This window comes from Barbatula barbatula (genome assembly GCF_947034865.1).
Source record: "Barbatula barbatula genome assembly, chromosome: 8".
Classification (NCBI taxonomy): Eukaryota; Metazoa; Chordata; class Actinopteri; order Cypriniformes; family Nemacheilidae; genus Barbatula; species Barbatula barbatula.
This window is the reverse complement of record NC_136771.1, coordinates 19,784,135-19,807,471: the sequence shown is the minus strand read 5'-3', so window position 1 is coordinate 19,807,471 and position 23,337 is coordinate 19,784,135. Positions and strand designations below refer to the sequence as shown.

At 40.2% G+C, this 23,337-nt stretch overlaps 1 protein-coding gene across 2 annotated transcripts in view; it reads left to right on the top strand.

The window, feature by feature from the left end:
• The window catches only part of fat1a (FAT atypical cadherin 1a), a 74,641-nt gene that overhangs the window by 37,402 nt on the left and 13,902 nt on the right, over window positions 1-23,337 (top strand). For both annotated transcript variants that reach the window (XM_079463035.1, XM_079463034.1), the window contains exons 5-13: window positions 4,355-4,681; window positions 5,648-5,858; window positions 7,227-7,366; window positions 13,309-13,584; window positions 13,715-13,925; window positions 14,549-18,619; window positions 20,249-20,445; window positions 20,861-21,014; window positions 22,676-22,909. In XM_079463035.1, coding sequence (XP_079319161.1) covers window positions 4,355-4,681; window positions 5,648-5,858; window positions 7,227-7,366; window positions 13,309-13,584; window positions 13,715-13,925; window positions 14,549-18,619; window positions 20,249-20,445; window positions 20,861-21,014; window positions 22,676-22,909 — 5,821 coding nt within the window. The remainder of the gene's footprint in view (window positions 1-4,354; window positions 4,682-5,647; window positions 5,859-7,226; window positions 7,367-13,308; window positions 13,585-13,714; window positions 13,926-14,548; window positions 18,620-20,248; window positions 20,446-20,860; window positions 21,015-22,675; window positions 22,910-23,337) is intronic.

The following is a 23,337-nucleotide window of genomic DNA, read 5'->3' as shown; positions in this document are numbered from 1 at the left end:
AAGACGATTTGGAGCATGCGCATAAAATCAGCATGACGGAGTGATGACAAAATCGTTTTAGAAAATGGATCGACTGTACACGAAAACTAATGGGTTTAAAAAAATATCAGTTTCAGGCACCCAAAACATTGGATCCGCGTGGACAAGCGCTAATACGATACAAAATCTTTATGTATACAGCTAAATGCGTCTCCGTGTGGATAGCCTCCTAGTCTTATGGATGAAAGAAGGCAAAAATAGTTAGTAGCGATTAGATGGTAGTACATTATATTTTATACCATCTTTGCTGTCTATACATCTTCAGGAACTGTACTGATTGCGTGTTTAATGAAATTACCCCTCAGCTTTAGACTGTCTCAGTGAAATGTAAATAAACAAATGACTGTAACTCCAGTTGCTTTTCACATGCAATCTTTTAGATCCCGTTTCTCTTTTGCTTTCCTGGCTCCGGTGGCCCACTGTGGTAGTCATGACAACCACAGCAATTTAGTTTTTGGCTGCTGTTTAGTCAGGGGTCCAGCAACAGGAAGGTCTTTATTGACACCGTCCCCCCAGGGGTCTCGTCTCACCAAGCCTCCCGCCCGGGAGTCTGGATGTCCCAGGGGCTGTTCTCTCCTGCTGGGTACAACGCCCCAGGAGACTGCGGAATGAGCTGGTGGTCAGGGGTCCCATTAGGTTAGTTGGGGAAGTCGATGCCTGGGGGAGGGTAGAGGGAGTTTTATGGGGGCAGGGTGAGACCGTTTCTGTGTGTGTGTTAAAATTTGCAGGAAGAGATCTGGGACATGTTGAGGCATGCACTGCACATCAGAGCGTCAAAGTCCTGACAGTCTTTGAACTTTAGAAAGCTAAATATTACCAGGATTCACTTAAGTGGATTTGCAGAGTAAAGTTTGTGCATGGGAATACACCTTGAGCATCTGAGAATGTGAATGTTGCTTTGACTGTTTGCCAGGCATGTTTATGCAGTTACTACAGTTCCTTCTAATATTCCTCTTAGAATTTTGACTTATTCTTGTAGCTAAATTCGTAGAGCATTTGGTCAGCAGCATCCCAAAGAACACCTTAAAAAAAAGTTTCATGTTTAGGGTTTGGGATTTAAACTAAAACCCTTACATTAGTGAACATACTTCGGTACATAATCCATATTTAGCCAATTTCATGCATGTAAACCTTAAAATGAATAAATCTAGTTTTTCAAGGTTTCACAAATCTAAAAAGCTGTGTCTCTCCTTAAGATTTCAAAGCATAGTTTTCCATACTCAGGTAAGTGAATTGTCACATCCATTATATCGTCCAGTCCATATTCGTCATAAGTGGGCACATGAAAATAAAAATATATTTTGTGGTCTTTAAAGAGCCATCCTTTTTTCAATTGTTGTGTATTTTTGCTTCTGGTTTGCACATTTTAATTCACAGAAAAGTATGGTGTCTCACAAAAACATGCATCCAATTTTTGTCACATGCGTAACCAATTCGTTTTCTCTCTTTTAAAAATGAAAACTTGCATAGCCAGACAATTTCAATGTCTGGACTCTATCATCAGGGGTGTAGTAAAATATAATCCAGTGATTGGTATATTGGTAATAAATGCATTCTCTAAGAATCTGTTTCAAGGTTTGACTGAAACCCTCACATCCATAACAACGTAATTTCCCATTTGGAAGTATATCCTGTGTAAAAGAATGTGAATTCCTCACATTGTACAGCTTGTTTAGACATGTGTTGTCTACTTATGATTTTTCTTTAGATAATGAAAAAAAATCTACTTTCCCCTCTGAATTCTCTCCTGACAGTTCTGCCAGGAAGCGCTTAAAAAAAAGCAATGCATCGCAAGCATACGTTACAAACAAACAGTCAGCTCAGGAGAATCGGTTGCTGGAGCTGACCAAGTCCCTCTTATTTAATTAAATCTGTTTGGCCGGAGCGCTTGGACAGCTTTAAAAACAAATACACCTAATGGATTTACTAACTGTTAACACCAAACGCTATGTGTGCATAACTACTGGCAAGTTTTTACAGAGTGTTGAACAGATGCTTTTAAATGACTGCGCCGGCCTGTTATCCGTCTGTGCCCTCTGTAAGCTGCAGCCATTTCACATCGAGCGGTGCGCGAGTCTGCCGAGTTCATTAGCGGGAAATAGTGTGTATGTCTGCGTCTCCCCGTGTGTTTGCATTCATCAGCGTATGCACCAGCGTACCATTAAGCTGCCTCAAATGGGCATTTTCCGAGATTAACTGAAGATATCCAGCGGAAATTAATGAGCTGGTTAACGGGTACCAGCTGAGATTGGACACGGCGTTCTGAGCTTGAGTATATGCTCAACAAACCACCAGCGTCTGCTTATTGCCCGCGTCTTCATTCGTTTGGAACAGCTCTCATCCCTATTACCATCCACAGTATTGACAAAAGTGCTTTGCTGTTAGAACCGGCACGGATCTGCAAACTTTTCGTCTCCGTTTGTAACTAGAATGCCGCCCCGTTTGTTAGATTAAAGCTCAAAACATTCATTTGTTCTTCAAACGAGAGGGCCTGTCTTGAAGAAGAATGAAATTCATGTTTATTTGTCAGACGGTTTCAAGTTAATTGGGTAGTTCAGATTTTTAGGTGCCTTGAGAAAATTTTCATTCACCCATGTTAAAATGATGATGTGTCAAAAGCAAACCAAACCATCGCGGTACCTATTTGACACAATTTTTGCCTTGGTTTTGTGTGCGTAGTAGGACTGGGGAACGATTCTGATGTATAATCACAAACCTGTATAATAAACTTAAAATGCATTTGAGTATATTGAAACAGAACAGGTTACTTTACATTTAAGATACAGTATAACAATCTAAATTTCACAAAATTAGCTGTAAAGAGGGGCTGCAGCATATGAATTGCTGCCTTTTATGTAAAGGTGATGTTAAATTCGAGGACACTCCCGCATCCGCCATGTTTTTTTAAGCTATGAATGATCAATATGCTCCCTGTTGTAACATCCACCTGTTGTAAAAAGAAAAGTGACATCTAGTGGAATGTAGTAGCAATAACATTCACATTGACCACGTTTACATGGACAACAATAATCCGATATTAACACGATTAAGACAATACTCTGATTAAGAATGGTAGTTGAGAAAATGATGACAGAATTTTCATTTTTGGGTGAATTGTCTCTTTAAAGTCCCCGTGAACCAGAAGTTGCAATCGTTCTTACTTCCGTATTCTGACGCATTTCTGAGTGGCTCTACGATTTGATTTATAAAAACTGCCGTTATACGTTTTAAAATGGAACTGGGAGCAGACTGAGAGTTGAAGGGGAGGAGTTTACAGATGCTCCGCCCAAGCCGCCTAACCTATGTCATTTCAGTTGGATAGTCACTAGGACGGTCCATTTTAACAAGATTATGAGGGCACATGAATTTTAAGAGGAGATTTACTCAAATCGGTTAGCTATTTACAATAAACGCTGCAATATGTATAATGTTTCATGGAAAAAATCAGGAATTGTAATTTTTTATTTCACTGGGACTTTAATGTTTCTTAAAGCTACAACAAAGAAGTTTAACAATAGTGCAGAATGTGTTTTTAGGATGTTCTATTTGGTATAAAAAGAAACTGCTCACACGGTTGTCTGGGTAGCATTATCGTGATTCAAGCCTACGGTGCTCTTCATCAAATGATATAAAAAAGAAATTATCTATGTATAAAATGTCACACAGAGTAACGCATAACGCCCCGTTCTCACCCGCAAAAGCCTCTTCTCGCACTCCGTTTGTCTCTGAAAAGATTGCTTGACAGCTAAGCGCATGGGGAATTACTTCAATTTTGTCAGCCAATTGACTTAGATAGGAACACTTGCCCCGGTGTTCCGAGCAGGAGATTTTTCTTTACCTCTGAACGGCGATTGATTGAAGCGCTCGCTATAATGAAGGTTTTCAATCACTTGTGTCAGATATTCGCGAGTTTGTACTTTTATTGTCCTTTGCACCTCACTCGGTTCCGCTCGTTTTGTGACTCTAATTGAAAATGTTCATGATGACACGAGTTCTCCCGGGTTTCGCGGTTATTCAACATGAAAGGAAAAAGGAAACGAGAACTGAGCGAACGAAGCTTTACGCCCCCTCAATTACAGGCTTTTTTCCTCCTCCCGTCTGAAACTTTCTTTCTTAACAGATCAAACTTTGAAGCTGTCGGTGGATATCTGTGTGATGGATGGAAATGTCATCAACAGAACACTTTTATGCGAAAAAAAGAGACTATGAAAGTAGACGGAATTAGTCATATTAATGGATTCAGGGTTTGTTAGAATTTTAACCATCTGTTCTTTTTCCCTCTCCCTCGGTTTCTGGCTACGTCCGTTCTTCACAGATCACAGTGTCTGATCAAGCCGTTCCTAACAAGTCCACTACGGCTCGAGTCATCGTCAAAGTCTTGGATGAAAATGACAACAAGCCGGAGTTCATGGAGAAAGTCTACAAGATTAAACTCCCTAAGCGAGAAAAAACTGAGGAGCGGTCACTCAAGAGAGATCCCCTGTACCGTGTCATCGCCTCGGATCGAGATGAAGGACCGAACGCTGAGATCTCCTACAGCATCGAGGACGGAGATGAAGAGGGCAAGTTTTTCATCGAACCCAAAACTGGCTTGGTTTCTGCTAAGATGCCGTCCAATCCTGAAGTGTATGATATCCTAACGGTAAGGACTTTGTATTATTTACATTATACAGTTTGATCCAAATTTCTTTATTTAAATCATTTTTACATTTGTGCCTTAATAAAACATGATTTTTATTGCAAATATATTAGCTTTCTAGAACAGGGCTTGAGTGTAGACTTGGTTTAGAATTGCAAACCTAAGCTTGCAGACCTGACAGACTCTACAATCCTGCTGGAAGTCCATCTGATTGTTAAGTTTTACAAGTGAACTTTCTGCCTAGCCATGTGGCCCGAGACATTCCTGCCAGAGCCCCTTTGTGACATTACCTGACATCTGTCATGTTGTAAACGTCACAGTGACAGGTGTTCTGACACCGTGCTGACTTTACTGTGTTTAGTGGTGTTCAGCAAGTTCTATTCTTTTTTGGAAAGGACATCTGATAGGAAAGTTCCACTGGCAGTGCTAACACAATCGCAAAAATAAGGTGTCCTATTATACGGATTCCTATAAGTGTCAATTAATATCATTTGAATTTTCTCAAATTAATTAATTTAAGCCTCTGTGGTATTAAACGATTAATCGTGATTAATTGCATCCAGAATAAAAGTTTGTGCTTACACAATATATGTCGGTGTACTATGCATATACATTTTGTATTTATAAACACATACAAATACACACAATAATATTAACATGTATTTATTAAAATTTACCAACTATTTAATTTATACATAATTGTTAATTGATGTTTATGTTTTATTTTTCTTAAATTTAAACGTATGTTTTTATAAATACAAAATTGATATACTGTATACCGTACACAGACATATGTTATGTAAACAAAAAAAACTATTTGGGGATACAATTAATCGTGCACATTTTTTGCAATGGCCTTTATTCACTTTTAATGAAGCTTTTGTTAATGCTGCTTTCCTGCTGATAATAATTACAGTAGAAATGCATTTGTATTTTTAATGTTTTTTCTATTTAACAAATATGTACCAGATTAAAGCAGTGGATAATGGCAGACCCCAGAAATCAGCCACCTGCCGTCTACACATCGAATGGATTCCCAAGCCGGAGCCGAGCGCTGCCCCTCTGGCATTCGATGAGCCGTTTTACTCTTTCTCTGTCATGGAGAGCGACCCTGTGACACACATGGTCGGGTTCATCACCATGGAGACCGTGGAAACTCCAGTCTGGTTCGAGATAACAGGTACGGTGCTCTTTATAAGAGATATTGGTTCTGTGCCCTCTGAATGATTTAATAGTCTTGAAGTGCCTAAGCTTGTATCCTAACAACGAAAATGTGATTACATCTGCTAACTAGTCTCTGTAGAGGAAGTATCTTTGCATGGTATAACTTCCTTTGCGTTTATCTTCTCAATAGAACTGTCATAATATGACTTAACAGTCTGCATCCTGTTCCTGTCCGTTTATCTTTTAACCAATCACTGACGGCTTTTACTTCTACTTACTTTCTCTCTTTTTTGGAATGTGTCTGCTTCTCTCTTCCCCACTTATTTGTTTCCTTGCTCCTCTTTTTGGCTTTGGAAGAGGACGTAGCGTCTAAAGATCTGTTTTACATCGTTCAGATGGCTTGCGACGTGAACTGCACTGCAGAAGGTATCTGCTGCAGATCTCCTAATTCTTCTGCACGTGGCCATTACGAGATCTGTCAAGTGCTTTTGTGCAAGATGTGCTTTGTCTTGTGCCTTTGTGGTGTTGTGATCGTTCCTTCATAACATTGGCCTCACTACATTATCCCAAATCATTGATTTTCTTTCACTAAGCGCTTATGAGCTGGCAGAGAAAGGGTTACATTACGATTGGTTTATTTTATCAAAGAGATTTGACTGTACATCCTATGGGGGTGTCCATTGAGCACATACTTGAAAATTTGCCACCATTTGCACTTAGTGTTTTTTGGAAGCCCAGTGCTGTGAAATACTTTAGTTTATGGTGATTTTATTGTTGTTATATGTTGGTCATACTGTAAAGTGATTTTCCTCTGGGAAAACTCATTGAACTTTTTTTTTTAAAAGTGGTTGACCGATACTGGCTATTGTGCTGAGATACATAAAAAGAGATGGCCATTTTTTATATTTATATATTATATAATATATTATTATATTTATATTTTAAAATAAATGAAAAGAAATGTATTCAATTTTATAGACTTTTACACATATATTTTTCTTTGGAATCTACAAAATGGAAAAACAGGCAATAATCAAAATCTTGAATATACATCAGTTGTTGGAAATGTTAACTTTACCATGTCACTCCCGAAATCTACCGAAAGCTTGATCTCAGTCTACCACTTTGCCTGAATTTGTTTCACATTTACATGTTTTGCTGTTAAATGATGTAATCCAGCAACATTTGAGAATACAGAATGTATGTTAGTCAGCCATTATCGTGGCAAACACCAAGTGTGAATCATTCGCCTCTAAACCACAAACGTGTCACTTTACGCCACCTGTGCCATTCTCTCTCTGCCTGTCCTCAACTGCCTAACTTGTGATGATGGCTGTCTAATTTCCTGTCCATTTTGGTCCTGGTGAAAACCTTCTCTCAACAGGTGGTAATTCTGACAGTCGATTTGAGGTGGGGAAGGCGAGCGGGACGGTGATCGTGGCCCGAGCACTGGACGCAGAGCAGAAATCCCATTACAACTTGACGGTGGACGCAACAGATGGCACCAGATCTGTCAGCACGCAGGTAATTGAATTGCTAATGAAGTGTTTATGGAAGCGAAGCATTGTGTGCTCACCGTAGAGTCCTGGGCTCCTTTTTTGCCATCGCTGTAAGGGCCAGGAAAAGCCCAAAGATGTTATGTGGGCTTGCTTGTGTTTTTACATGTATGTTGTACGCAGCTGTACATCTCAAGCATTGCTGGGTTTCTGGTCTGTATGGACACTAATGTATATGTTGATAATACTATAGAAAACAAACGGGAAAACATTTTTAACACTCCTGGTTATATCTTCTAAATAAACTTCTAAATGAGGGCTTGAACGCTTCAAACTAAGGCAGTCCGGATGACTACACGTGAGTCAAGTGACTATTTTAATTGCTTTTTGGTTAAAAACACTGAACCTTTATTTAAATGCTAATTTAACAGGTCAGACTGGAGGGACATGGCTCTGTTTCGATTTGAGTCAGATATTGCAGATTTTCTTTAATGCGATATGAAAGTTCCACAGAGGTTCTTCAAATACCTCACGTCACAACATACTGGCAGACATTCCTTGGCCTGGGGTATGGAGAGTTTTTGGCCAGGGTTCCTGGAATCTTCCATTGTCTCATTCCTGGAACGTGCGAGGAGGATGAAGCCGTCTGGCCTTCTGCTCTTTCATTTAGCTCTCTAGACAGTCTTGTTCTCTTTAATTGAATTGCGGATTTATGTGTTTGTGCATTCACCACACCCTTTTCTACATGTATTGTGAATTTGATTCTTTTTAAACAAATCCATTTACTTTGACCTTTGTGGTTTTCGCACAGCATAATATATGTTGCTTGTACACTGGTCACGCAGTTTAAACGTGAGTAAATCTTTGCATATGCTCCTAAAGAGGTCACTGAAGAGTGGGGCTGTCTGGTTAAGGGCCATGATTGTGCCCTCACTTGCTAAAACAGAGCCTGCATTGTGACCGAGTGCAGAAAACCCTCAAGCCCCCTCCCGGGATATGTTTAGCCAACACTGTCGGAACTCTCTTGTGATCAAGCAAACCGCTGCGGTCAGCTTTACCGCCGGGCACATACATGTACATTCTTGCATGCAAAAATAACTGCCACGAACACACCCCTAAACTCGAGCCCCCCCAATCCATCTTTCTCCCTCTCTTTCTTTTTGAATACATTTGCAAACACAAAGGCGGTGACATAACTCAGGGTCCCGGCACTTCGGTGCTTCAAAGCGTCTGTCGATCTCCCCTGCTTAATCTGAAGCCATTGTTGAGCCCCTCAGACCTTTCAGCTCAAATCAGTTACAGTCTTCACATTCCAAAAAGCGGTGTCCAGACGGCGCAGCGCCTTGCTTCGGGTACTTGCGTGTATTTTCCTGGGCTTTGGCTCCTTTGTGTTGGGTTTATCAGGTTCTGTATTTGTTCACCTCTGGAGTTTTTGATGTGAATCACTAAAGCTGGCTCTAGGTCAGTGGTTGGATTGCTAAAGTGGACCTTCTCTTTTTATTCCTGATATTAAGATCAACACAAACTGTGAATCTCACAGAAAATCTTTCCGCAGAACTTTTCTGGGTCATATTTCTTCCCAAATGTATATTGTATGTTTTATTTGTACTGTAAGTACAGTGAAAAGAATCTGGGGGAAATTTAACTCATTGTCGACAAGTTTAACAAATCTTAATTTTTTTCTAAAAAAATCTATTTTGCTGTACCAAGACTGTTCTGCTGAAATATATCCAGTCTTACTATAAGGTGTATATAAAATAGTTGAAAAATATGAGTGCATGAACAACCAATTAACCATTATATAGTATTTAAACATCTATTTTTATAATTCATCTGATACTTTTCTATTTATACAGTATATTTTGATAGCTTGTAAATATTAAGTTTTTCATTCAATAATATTTCTGTAATACAGTAACTTGAAATAATAGAGATTCACCGATATATATGAACCAACAATTGATAAAGCTAATTTTTACACTATTGGCTATCGGCAATGATCAGGGACGACATATTCTGTCAATCAAAAGAAGCTCTTTATGTATAGATTTTTAGAAACATCACCCTTCTGATGTTTAATATTAATAGTCATTATATTAATTAATAACTTTTAGAAAGGTAATAAATGTAATCTTCAGTATCTTAATCAGCATAATCACGCTGAATAATCGGCTACTGTATCTCTAATGTAGAAAGTTATATTTTTAAATATAGAAATGAACCAAGGGTGCTATAAGGAAGTGTATCGTAAAGTGGAATGCTTTTTCCATTGCATTAACTAATGTTAACGGATCTCATTTTAAAGTGTCACCACATACTATTTATAAATATAAAAGTTTTTTTAGATTTCACAAAGGCTTTTTTTTTGCCGTGGCCTGGTACCACAGTTTACTATAGCTGTACTAGACGGTGTACTCAGTTTGTTTTTCCTTTGTAGACATCCTCATCCACATGAGACCACCTTGACAGGAGTTTTCAGCTCACCGGTTAATTAGCAAGGGCAAAACTCAGTTTATACCCATCAACACTCTCAAATACCTCTGCAAACGCTAAGGCAGGTGCTGGAGAGGAAGCTAGTCCAAAGGAACCAATAAGGCAAATATTTGCTCTTAAACCATTACAGAGGCGATATTAAGCGCACGTCTACAGGCTTTCATCTCAGCGTGAAAAGCAAGAGAAAGACGGATTTGTAATGTGCTTTTGATTTAAACCTTTTGAAGCCTGTTTCATTTTTTATTGTCCAACTAACGAGTTTGGCTATGAGAAACACTTGTTTTGGAAACTTCGCATCTATGTACGTAAAGGGTCCGGAATCTAATTTCAGCATGCAACTCGAGGTGCTGGTTTAATAAGCCTCTATGTGCCATTCATCTTTCGAGAAAAACAGAATCCTAAACAGATTACAGGTGATAACGCATATTTTGCGAGCTGTATTTATACATTGTCTGTATACTTGCGCAAACCATCAAACACGTGTTTTTAATCACGAATCCGCTCGCAGGCACGGCTTTTTTCCTTTGAATGTCTGTTGACCCTCTCCTCAAGCGACTATCTCTCTCCTCCTCGCAGAGCCGTATATCTCTGTTGAAATCAAAGTCATGTGTATTCCACATGGGCTTACTAGACCTTCTGCATGCTCCGTTTTCATTGTTTCTGCCGTTTATCTCAACGCTTCTTTTTTCGTTCACCCGATCTTTAGAAAAGCGCCACATTTCAGACAGGCAATGAGGGATTATGATTATTTTGGAAGGGAAGAGAAGAATGCAGAGGGGGAGGAAAGCGTACGCTTTGTGTAATCCTATTTTAGGCCCTCTGCGAAAATGTGTGGCAACTCTGTGCATTTGCAGGCGTGCCAAAGTCATTTACCCCAAGACATGTCACATATGAGGATATTTGGATCGCATAGGGATTGGACTCTAGTATTTTGGAAAAAGTGACTTTTTACTTAAACTCATTGTTTGAGAAATTGGGCGAGATTCAAAGATATTTTAACTCAGGGTTTGAGATGCCAGTGTGTGGGAGGAAAGGCCTAATGTTTTACGTATAATGTTTTAGAAGAATGAGTTCGTAGAAGGGATTTCTCTTCAATAGTGGGCTGCTAGCTTGTGGAAAAGACCCCCTTAGGGATCATTTAACGTGGGCTTGTGTATGTATGTATATAAACATGTATATATCAGAATCTCTTTACTATTCACACAGTGTTACATTCCTTCTCTCTGTCTCTCGTTCCATATGCATCTTATTTCATAATGTACTTCGCTCTCATCTTTCTCCTTCTCTGTCTTTCACACAGCATCCCTCTTCATCTGTCATTCACACTGTGTGATCTTTTCCTTTAATCATTCCATCACTCAGCACTTCCTCTCCAATCCCTCCATCTGTCCTTTCTCCACGTGTGTGTTAGATATTAGATCTTCTGGGTTTGTTGCTGTAATCATGCTGACAACTTGCCTGTTTTTATAGCGTTTAGGTGCAGGATTTGAACATATACAGGACACAAGCTTTGCCTGTTTACACGCCGCTTTCAGTTAGCTCTGCTGGCATGATTGAAAAAAGAGGCAAGGGGACAGTCTCTAGGGTAAGGTGTGTGAAAGAATGGCAAGAGAGGAGAGAAAAGGCGAAGATTTTTCTTCTCCGACCTTTGGCTTCCGATAAAACCGAACGTGCTTTTCAGGGACAGAGGACGTGCTGATGCTGTCAAGGCTAAAGTGAGCATTGCCCACACTCGCACCCACACGGTCTGATCTTGAGCTGAGACAGCAAGTGCCAGCTATCAGCTAGGTCTTTTTTTGGCTACATCCATCAAGCGTGGTTGGTAAATATATTTTCTTATTTGAAAGAGATGATGAAAGCCGAAACCATTAGTAAAGCTGTACTTTAAGTACATGCATAAGGGAAATTTTACATTTTAATTGAATATGTAATTTCTCTCATAATTTACTCATACTCAACCCATCCTAGATGTATACTCCATCCTTCCTGATCTATGTGTTGCCATGGATACAAGACATATCGCTGAATAATCTTAAAATATGGGTGTAATAAACGTATGGTTTCACTTTCATATTAACCCACTTTTGGATTACTTTAATGATGGATGGATGCGCTCTTTGGAGCTTTGCCATGCTGACCTCTAAATAAGTAAATTAATATTCAATTATTCGTGTTGAAACTGAAAAAAGTAATATGCATCTGGGATGGTTAAAAAATTTGAAGAGAATTGTCATATTTTTTTCTTTAAGGTTATATGTAAATCTGCTCGTTCCTCAGATGCATTCAAGCAGTGCCGTATGTGGCTCTCTTTTTATTTTATTTTCACAAATTCATATTAGATTTCAGTTTTTTGTGGCAACCCAGGTATCATAAACTGTGTCGCATAATTTCCTTTTCATGTCCCACCAGTCTGTGTCTAGAGAGAGATTTATGTAAGTCTAATTCATTTGGAAGATTTGAATCAATCAAGCCTCTGTGCTGTGTTTTATGTAAAACACTGCCCCCTAATGGTATACATACTGATTTGTCTCTTGAATCGCTCAAGTTTTCTTATTTATTCAATGAAGCTTCAGCTGTATTTAGTATGGTGCTTCCTAATAAATCACTTAATAATCCTCACCTGTACACCAAATATATGTATGATGGACCATTTGAGTGGAAAAAAAGATGTTCCTCTGGGTTTTTATGTTTCAGAATCATGAATCAAATGATCTGTTCACTGCTCACAATTGTATGCCTAAAGATTCACTGTGTGTTGTGTTAATGTGAATTATACGGGCGCGTATGTACAAGTATGAATTGATAATTCCTTGTGCTCACAAGTGCAGTGAAAGGCTTGGCATTTCTATGCATGACTTACAAGACTTTTAAAACGTTAATGAAACACATCCCGTACAATCTGTATACAATCACTCTCTGTTTACCTAAGGAAATGTCAACATGTAATGTTATCACCATTTTTATGTGCACAGGTTTGCTAACATCGATTGCTGAATCGATGTGATTAATAGCCAGGCATTTAAAATATTTTCCTGAGTTATTGATATTGATCTGGTCAATATCAGAGTAGCCATGACAGGAGTTCTAATCATTTCAGGCGTGAGTCTGTAAACATCAATGTGTAAAACATGTTGTCTCATGTTATCTAGTTGAAAAGTTATTAGTACATTTTAAAAAAATCTTATTTAGTCACGTGAGGTCCACTAAATATTGCTGTCCTTGTGTCAATTCATTGTTTTGTATTGTTTTGTGTGTGTGTTTTGAGTCGCTGAGCCATGGTAAATTGGCATGTGATTTTTTTGTATCTCTAATCGAGACATATTGACCACTCAGTTGGTCATTCTTTTTCTATTCGCCTGTATGGTTTTTGTAAGCCAAATATAAACTGTTCTTCATAGAGTTTCAGTGTTCATTGTAATGTATGCTTAAATGTACACACTCATGCTTACAATATTTTAATTATGTACATTTTTACAGGTTCTTATTAAAGTGATAGACACCAACAACCATCGTCCCCAGTTCTCCAAGCCCAAGTATGAAGTGAATGTCCCTGAAGACACCCCACCTGATACAGAGGTGCTACAGATTACAGCAACAGATCAGGATGAGAAGAACAAGCTTACTTTCACCCTCCTCAGCAGCACTGACCCGTTCAGTCTACGCAAGTTCCGACTAGATCCTGGAACGGGTGTGCTGTACACCGCAGAGACACTAGACCATGAGACCATGCATCAACATACACTAACTGTCATGGTGAGCTTACTTAGGTTACAAAATCGATATATTGTCTAATTGATTTCCCTGACTTAACCCAAAAATCCTGGCAAAATTAGATGTTTGAGAACAGTTTGTGATCCCCTCCCTCTGCCTTCCACATTTAAAGGTTCGTGATCAGGACATTCCTGTGAAGCGGAACCTGGTGCGTGTGATTGTTAACGTGCAGGATACCAACGATAATGCGCCGTGGTTCTCCGGCTCACCGTATGTGGGTCGTGTGTTCGAGTCTTCTGCCATCGGCTCTGCAGTGCTTCAGGTCAACGCTCTTGACAAAGACAAAGGCCAGAATGCTGAGATTGTCTACAGCATTGAGTCAGGTAATTCATCCGATTGATCTAATTGCTTCTTGACTGGTTGGTTCAGTCAACTTCATTTTGTGCACTGTACATAAGACCAAAATGCATTCCATGGATAGAACGTTGGACATTAAAGACAATAAAAGTAGAATCAGACTGTAAGTTTGCAAGCTTCGTCATGGTTATAGTAAGAAAGCCTCAGTACTGCGGATGCCCATATGGGGAGACTTAGAGTTCGAAGTGTGGGACACAATGAATGTGGCAGCCAAGGGTCCTGCAGCCTACTAAACTGTGGGAGAGCTGTGAAAGCAAAGCATAGCACAAATATGATGTCAAGTGGCCTTTTGAGAAATATGTGAGATTACATAATCTCATTGAAATGTGTGATGTGTGAGACAGCCAACATTGTTCACATAGATCACATACTGAATGACTGCTTTGCTCGGCTATTTGCTACTCAAATATACAAATACAATTAAAGTACAGTGTTAAACAATAGCTATCAGTTAGAATTTTCAACATAGGCATCCATTTTTATTAAATCTTCAATGTTTATTGTTTGCTAATAAGAACAGTTTCGACAATGAAAATAAAAAAATTTTGGGCAAGTCGTGTGATGCATCTTTATCGTTTTTCTTTCATAGGAAATGTTGCCAATTCATTTGCCATTGATCCTATCCTGGGGACCATCACCGTGGCAAAGGAGCTGGACCGTAGCAACAAGAACCAATTCGAGCTATCTGTGAAAGCAACGGACAAAGGCACACCGGCTCTTAGTGCTACTGTTGCGATAGACATAACTGTCACTATTTCAGACAACGCCATCCCTAAATTCACAGAGAAAGAGTTTTCTGCAGAGGTCAGCGAAACCGCATTGCCTGGAACTTTTGTGAGTCTGGTTTCCGCTACCAGTCAATCATCTGTGTTCTATCAGATTAAAGACGGAAATGTGAACGGAGCATTTGATATCAACCCCAATTCCGGAGTGGTTGTTACTCATTCGGTTTTGGATTACGAGACGATTCCATCATACAAATTAACCATTCAGGGAACCAACATGGCTGGTCTGGCTAGCAACACTACTTTGCTGATTCACTTGAAGGATGAAAATGATAATGCACCTGCATTTATTCAAGACGAGTTTATTGGAATGATCAGCGAGTCTTCTCCGGTCAACAGTGTAGTCCTTACAAAAGACAACACACCACTTGTGATCCGTGCTTTGGACAGTGATCGTGAGGCTAACTCCAGGCTCGTCTATCAGATTGTTGAGCCATTTGCTCATAATTACTTTGCCATTGATTCAAGCACTGGTGCAATCAGAACTATAAGTGAACTGGATTATGAGCAAAGATCAGTGTTTCACTTTTCTGTTCAAGTCCACGATATGGGCGTACCTCGTCATTTTTCAGAGAACTCTGCCAATGTGACTATCGTGATCATTGACATCAATGACTGCCCACCTCAGTTTAGTCAAGACTTGTTTGAAACCACAGTCTTACTGCCGACTTACAGAGGAGTGGAGGTGATCAAAGTCAACGCCACGGATGCTGACTCTGGTGCAAATTCTCGTCTTTTTTACTCTATTGTGGAAGGCAATATAGGAAACAAGTTTAAAATGGACCCAGTCACAGGTGTTATCACTATTCAAAATGTCACTCAGCTTAGAAGCAGGTACGAGCTCAGAGTAAGAGTGTCTGATGGCAGGTTTTCGAAAACAGCTTTAGTCAAAATAAACGTCAGAGAGAGTAAGGAGAGCAATCTCAGGTTCACCCAAGAATCATACAAAGCATCCGTGCCTGAAAATAGCGTAGAGCAGAAGACTTTAGCTGTAATATCTGCGGTGGGAAACCAAGTCAATGAACCTCTCTTTTACACCATTCTGAACCCTGATAAAAGATTCAAGATCAGTCGAACGTCTGGAGTACTATCCTCCACAGGCGTACCATTTGATCGGGAAGAGCAAGGCACGTTTGATATCGTAGTGGAGGTGACTAGAGAAGACAAGTTATCTGACGTGGCTCATGTTCTTGTCACGGTAACCATCGCGGATGTTAATGATAACCCACCTGTGTTTGTCAATCTACCCTATCAAGCACTGATTCAAATTGATACCGAGGTGGGTCACGTTATTAGGCAAGTGACTGCAACCGATGGAGATATTGACAGAAATGCTGAGATAACTTACCACCTTCAAGAGCTAAATGAGTATGTTCAGATCAGCACTGATGGAGAAATCTCTCTAAGAAAGAAACTTGAAAAGGATCAAGTTGATACTGAATTTGTAATCACCATTCTGGCCAGGGATGGAGGTGAACCAGCACTTTCCTCTACAGTTGATGTACCAATATTGGTTGTGAACAAAGCAATTCCTGTTTTTGAGAAAGCGTTCTACAATCTGGAGATTCCAGAGAATATACAGTTACTAACACCGATCATACACATTCAGGCAAATGACTCCGAAGGGCCCAAAATAGTGTACACTATTACCGAAGGGGACCCTTTGAATCAGTTCTCTATCAATTTTAATACCGGCGTCATTCAGGTTGTAAAGTCTTTGGATTTTGAGAAACACCCAGCCTATAAACTTAGCGTAAGGGCTACAGATTCGCTAACTGGCGCCAAAGCTGAAGTCTTTGTTGACATAATACTGGAAGACATCAATGACAACCCACCCGTGTTCCACACCGAATCATACAACGCAAGTCTTTCAGAGGCATTGGTGATGGGAACGTCTGTATTACAAGTGTTAGCTACAGATGATGACAACGGTAACAACAAAATCCTCTTTTACCAGTTTGTAGACGATAAAGACAAGTTGTCTGACTACTTTAGCATTGACCGGGACACAGGTACGATCTGGACAGCCCGCATGCTCGACCATGAAGAGAAATCCTTGCACAAGCTGACAGTTCGAGCGGTGGACGGTGGAGTGCCTGCGCTTTCCAGCGAAGTAACAGTGTTAATTGATGTAACAGACCTCAATGACAATGCTCCAGCGTTCTCACAAAATCTCTACGAAGCCACAGTTGGTGAACTGGCACCCCGAGGTCACTTCGTCACCCAGGTTCAAGCTTCAGATGCCGACAGCTCTGACAGTGGTCGGCTTGAGTTCTCAATCATCTCGGGCAATGAAGAACAAAACTTTGCAGTAGATCCAAAGTCTGGTGTCATAGTCATATCTAATCACCGAAAACCCCACATGGAGTCTCTCTACGACCTCAATGTGTCCGTGTCAGATGGTGTTTTCAGAAGCTCAGCTATCGTGAAAGTTAATGTCACGAGTGCTAACTTCCACAATCCTACCTTCAACCAGGTGGATTATGTGGTTGAGCTCCTTGAGAACTCACCAATTGGAACGATGGTGGTGGAAGCTCAAGCCACTGATGAGGACTCTGGCACATACGGAAGACTCACCTACCACATAGTCAATGACATTGCAAAAGACAAGTTTTCAATCTCTGAAAAGGGAGAGATCTTTACACTTGAGAGTCTCGATCGAGAAAACGCATTCGAGAAAGTGATTCCAATTTCATTAATCGCAAAGGACGGGGGTGGCAAAGTTGGGTTCTGCACCGTAAATGTGATTTTAACTGATGTCAATGATAACGCCCCACAATTCCGAGCTGCCGATTACACAGTTAACGTGGCTTCTGATGTGCCAAGAGGAACAACAATCCTTAAGATTGCAGCGTCTGACATGGATGAAGGTAGTAACGCAGACATATCCTATTCTATTGAAGCAGATGCCGATAATGTTGAGGAGAATTTTGAAATACATCAGTTCACTGGCGTCATTGTAACCAAGGAAAGCCTCATCGGATTAGAAAACCAGCTTTACACGTTTCTTGTGCGAGCAAAGGATGGTGGCAACCCCACCAAGTCCTTTGTTGTTCCAGTCTATGTCAGGATACTCCCCCCGGAAGCCCCAGTGCCAAAGTTCATTGAGTCTCACTACAGATTTGCCATTGATGAGGATCTTCCTCTTGGTTCTGAAATAGACGTCATTCAAGTCGAGAGCGATCAGCCCGTCTTTTACAGTCTGGTGAAAGGGAACACTCCTGAGAGCAACCAGGATGAGGTATTCATGGTAGACCCTGACTCAGGATCTCTGAAGCTGGAAAAGAAACTGGACCACGAGAGCACCAAATGGTATCAGCTAACCCTGCAAGCTCAAAGCCAATACGAAGGCAATAAAATTGTCTCGTCCGTCGACATTAGCATTCAAGTCAAGGATGTCAATGATAACCAGCCACTCTTTGAGTCAAACCCCTATGAAGCTTTTGTAGTGGAGAATCTCCCAGGTGGCACATCGGTCATGCAAGTCAAGGCCACAGACTTGGATTTGGGCACTAATGGCCAAGTGGTCTACAATCTGGATACTAACCAAGAGTCAGCGGACATAGTGGAATTGTTTGCTATCAATAGTGAAACCGGATGGATTACCACGTTAAAGGAACTTGACCGTGAAAAGAGGAACAAGTACATCGTTTCAGTCTTAGCCATGGACCGCGGAGACAAGACACAACTAACGGCCAATGCCAAGGTGGACATCACAGTGGTTGACGTGAATGACAACCCACCACGTTTCACAGCGGAGATTTATAAGGGAACAGTAAGCGAAGATGACCCACCTGGCGGGGTCATCGCCATTCTTAGCACAACTGACTTGGACACGGAGGACAATAACAAACAGATCAACTACTTCATCACAGGTACGCATGTTTTCTTCTTGTAGTATTCCATAAATCATCAAATCAATAAAGAATTAGGGGAACCGGTTAGACAGTGACTATTTATAACAAAATCACCCATGCGTGAAGACATTTCAAACCAACGCAGAATTAAATTTCACCACGTGAAATTAAATGTCCCGTGATGCATAATCCAATTGTCACATTTTAAAGACCCTCTGTGAAAATAAAACTTGGATCACAAAAAGATTATAAATAGGAAACTAGATAATTTCCCAATAACGCCTTTGAAACGAACCAGGAATGTTTCACCTCTGGTGCTAATTAATTTGCACGAACGTCTGCGCCAAGCAGGAGATGAACACTTCCTGGCACGCAGAACTCTCATTACATCCACTCATCTTTGCCTGATCGTCGAGTGATGACAGAAATTGGCATAACAAGTCACAGTGCCGCTTATTTACATAGACGCTTTGTTTTAATTTTGTAGAGTCCAAGCAAACATGAAGTTGCACTGAGCTGATTTGCTCAGTGCACAGATGTGTCTGATATTTAACAATGCCCGGTGAACTGTAAGCAAATGTAATTGAGTCATTACTATAGGTGCTTAGTACCAGAGGTGTGATGATACAGGATTAGATACAAAACATAAGATTTGGGTTCACAATAGGGCTGGAATGATATCAGATTTTCACTACACCAAAGGACTTCATGATGGCAACATTATTGCGATATCTATCGATATATTTAAAAAGAATTAAACAGTGTTGGTCAAATTCATCGTTTATTTTGTTTATTTTCCTAATGATCTATTTATAGCAAAAAAGAAAAGCTGAAAATACGACTGTAGTGAGGCAGAGAGAGAGCGTTTTGGCAAAAGTTGGTCAATTATTTACGATATTATCACATATATCAATAATTATGGTATTTAAAGGGATAGTTCATCCTGTCATGAAATAACTCACCCTCACGTTGTTCCATACTTTATAAATATTTATTATATAAATATTACCATTTTAATGGTAGTCAATGATGCCCCAGAAATGTCATTTGCTGACATTCTTCCAAATATCTTTCTTTGTGTTCAGCAGAACAAATACATTTTTACAGGTTTAGAACAACTTAAGTTTGAGTAATTCATGACAGAATTTTCATTTTTGGGTGAACTTTCCCTAATATAATAATATGAAAAAAAAAAAGATAAGACTGCAATATCAATAACATTTATAACAAACTAGGGGTTTAATTAAATCCTCTTTTTGTTACAAATAAAATAATGTAAAAATAATTATATAAAAAAACATTTAATGGGTTTCTGTCTAGAAAATAAAACAGAATTTGAACATTAAATGAAGAAAGCTAAACCTTAAAAGAGTAGTTCACATGTTGACAGATCAACCAATAGGGTTAAACCGATTCTGTAAAAAAACCCACCATAGCTCTACAATACATATCATTTACAAAATGTCAATGCTCTCATTTGAAAGTCTCTTTGTACAAAAGTGTCTACTATATATATGTTTTGCGAGATATTGTGCCTGGTGTTGCTGCACATGTGTGATTGTAGAAATCTACACAAATGTATGGTCATTTGCTTTTACTGTATGTTCATTAGTTTGATTGACGCTCTTAACATTTCATTCTCTGAAGGCGGAGACCCCTTGGGACAGTTTGTCATTGAGCACACTCAAGGCGAGTGGAAGGTCTCGGTGCGGAAACTTCTGGACAGGGAGGAGAGGGACAATTACTTGCTGAACATCACTGCCACCGACGGGACCTTCACAGCCAAGGCTGTGGTGGAAGTCAAGGTCTTGGACGCCAACGACAACAGCCCAATTTGCGAGAAGGTAGGAATGTTTTGTGTGTGTGTAAGGAAGTGCATTGCAGCAAAATGTCATGTAGTCCAGCTCTGCCAGTTAAGGGGAGGGTGCTGCCTACCCGCTGTGCATGCTAAATGGGACGAGACTTAAAAAGAAAAAGAGAATGTCAGGAGGGATTTGAAAAGGTCCTTATGTGAAATGCAGCATTTAAGAAACAAAGAGGTTGATTTTGCACACTGAGAGGTTTTGTGAAACCCAATGTGCTTCTATTACGTATTGCACTTCTTTTTTTTAAATGTTAATTTAATAGAACACCCGCTGGGAAAATCTCCTTTTCAATCCATCTTTTCACCAACAAATCTTGTTTTTTTTCTTCCTATTGTTCCATTTATCTTAATGTCACTTCCTCTCTTCGTATGTCTACCCCATCTTCTCTTTGCAGTCGCTTTATGTGGAGACCGTCCCTGAGGACTCCCCTGCTGGTAGGCTGATCCTGCAGGTCTCCGCCACAGATGCCGACATCCGTTCCAACGCACAGATTTCCTACGAGCTGCACGGGCCCGGATCGGAGCACTTCAGCATCGACTCGGAGACAGGTACCCTTATTCGTTTAAGTTTGTTTATGTCTGTCCCTAGCCCTAGTTGTTAAACAAAAGATGTGTATATATATCTAATTGCGTTTGCCCCTGTTATGCCGATTGCATTACTTTGTAGAGGTGTATTGTTTGCCATCATCCTCCCACAGGTCCACAGCAGGGCTAATATGTATTCCAAACATCGTCGAGACAGGAGTCAATATAATTTTTGCTTTCAGCAATGGCTATTTTGAAGGCATTGCATTGCACCGAATCTGTTCAAAATAAACCCACAATCTTAAACCATTGTTTACAGCAAGACAACAATATGCCATATGCATTCGCACAGAAAAGCAATTTTCTTTTTGCTTGCCCCTGCAGTCAAACACACATTACTTTTAAAACTGTAATGATTATTTTTAATTACTCTTATAATTCAGAGGGATGGGTAAACCCTCCGGTGTTCATTACTGCATTTTACAGTCAACTAAGCTGATTCCTCTGAATTATTATTCGTTTCTCCTCGGCGGTTGGCGCGCTCCAAAGTGCGTACACACAAAATATTTAACCAAAACATTTCTACTAGTTAGTCATTCCACCACAGCTATTAAAGCGATTCAGCTCGACTCCCTCAGCTGCGTTGGTTAGAGCCAGAAGGACAGCAGAAATCAAGAGCGGGTTTGTGACAGCGTCACACTACCATCACACAAAAGCTATTGTAAAGGCGTAACTCACTGGCTCTTTGATAACTCAAAGTGTCAAGGCAGGGGGCGCTGGCTCGAAGCTGAAAAAGTGCTACTGTTCTTGTGTGTGGGTTTATTGAGCACGGAGGATTTTCTTTCCATCGTGGAAAAGAAGGGGAGCATTATTGCAAGTTAGCAATGCCAAGAGAACTGTCGAGCGAGCCAGCCAGACCTCTGAAAGCTGGCGGCTTCTTTTCCAACTGTGACTTTTTCTCACTCCCTTTTCTCAATTCACGCTCAGAGCAACCCACATGCAGACTGCACTCGATCCTCGCTTGTTATTTCTTTATTTCCCACCATCCCCCTTTTTCTATTTAATCTTTTCTGTGCGAGAATGATTCGAGGGTGCTCTCCATGAGCGTTTTGTCACCCCGTATTGATTCCTTCAAAAGATGCTCTTCTGCTTATGGGACGCCACACCGAACAGCTGGCTCGGAGTCACCTATTGGACACAAAAGAGCTGTTTCAATTCAGTGACCACTAAAGGATGAAAAGGACACACGCTTGCGCATGCTGATATTATTAATGTTTTGTCATGAAAGATACGACCGTCTCCCTCAGTCGCTGATAATATAAACCGCTTTTCTTTGAGAGCATCCTTTGAGAGTGTTCTCTTGACTTGACAGATGAGATAGTTTAGAATGGAATTGGATTGTGTCTTATTCATTAGTGTGGTGCCAGTTGATGTTCAAAGTGATCGATGGCGAGCAAATTTTGAGTTTCGTAGCAAGCGACAGCTCTAATAAACAAATATACCTTTGCAGACGTGAAGAATGAGAGAGCAATTAACTGTTTGCGAGTGTTATGTAGTCAAATGGTAGGTGAATAATGACGGCAGATGTATTAGAAGTCGAAAAAACGCAGTGTATTCATTGATTTCAATGCCAATAATGTGCCGTAAAAGAAAACTAAGAGGTTGTACATTTTTTGTTTCACCAGGTGAATTGAAAACACTCCTCCCGTTGGATCGAGAGGAAGAGGAAGTGCACAAGATGAAGGTGCGCGCTCTGGATGGAGGGGGCCGGTTTTGTGAAGCAGATGTGGAAATCACAGTCGAGGATGTCAATGACAACGCTCCGCTGTTCACCTCTGACCCTTACACCTTTACCGTGTTTGAGAATACAGAGATAAACACGCCCGTGGCCCGCCTGTATGCCTCTGACCTCGACACAGGTTGGTTCTCCGGAATCTAGATATTAGAGTGGCAAAAGCGAGCTTTTAGACTTTTCTTTATTTTCATCATTAGCACAAAAAAACATCACCACAAGTTAAAGGAATACAAGAATGTGTTCACTGAGCAGTGTGCTTGTGTAATATCAGACTGTTATGAACACCAGTAATTCGGTTTGACATCTGCGGTGTAGAATAGAATAGTTTGTGTTAACTGACTATAATGAGTGACTGTTTCCTGATGGATAGGATTGTAGAATTACACAAATAAGACTTACTCAGAAATGCATTAGAGGGATTAACGTGCTCTATCTCTGTCTTGTTTGCGCGTGCCGTTTTTCCCAATATAAAAGTAGCACCGATGCACATATACACATCATTTTTAATATACAGCTTAGGACGAGAGGTTTTACCACGGACTGTTTTGTTCG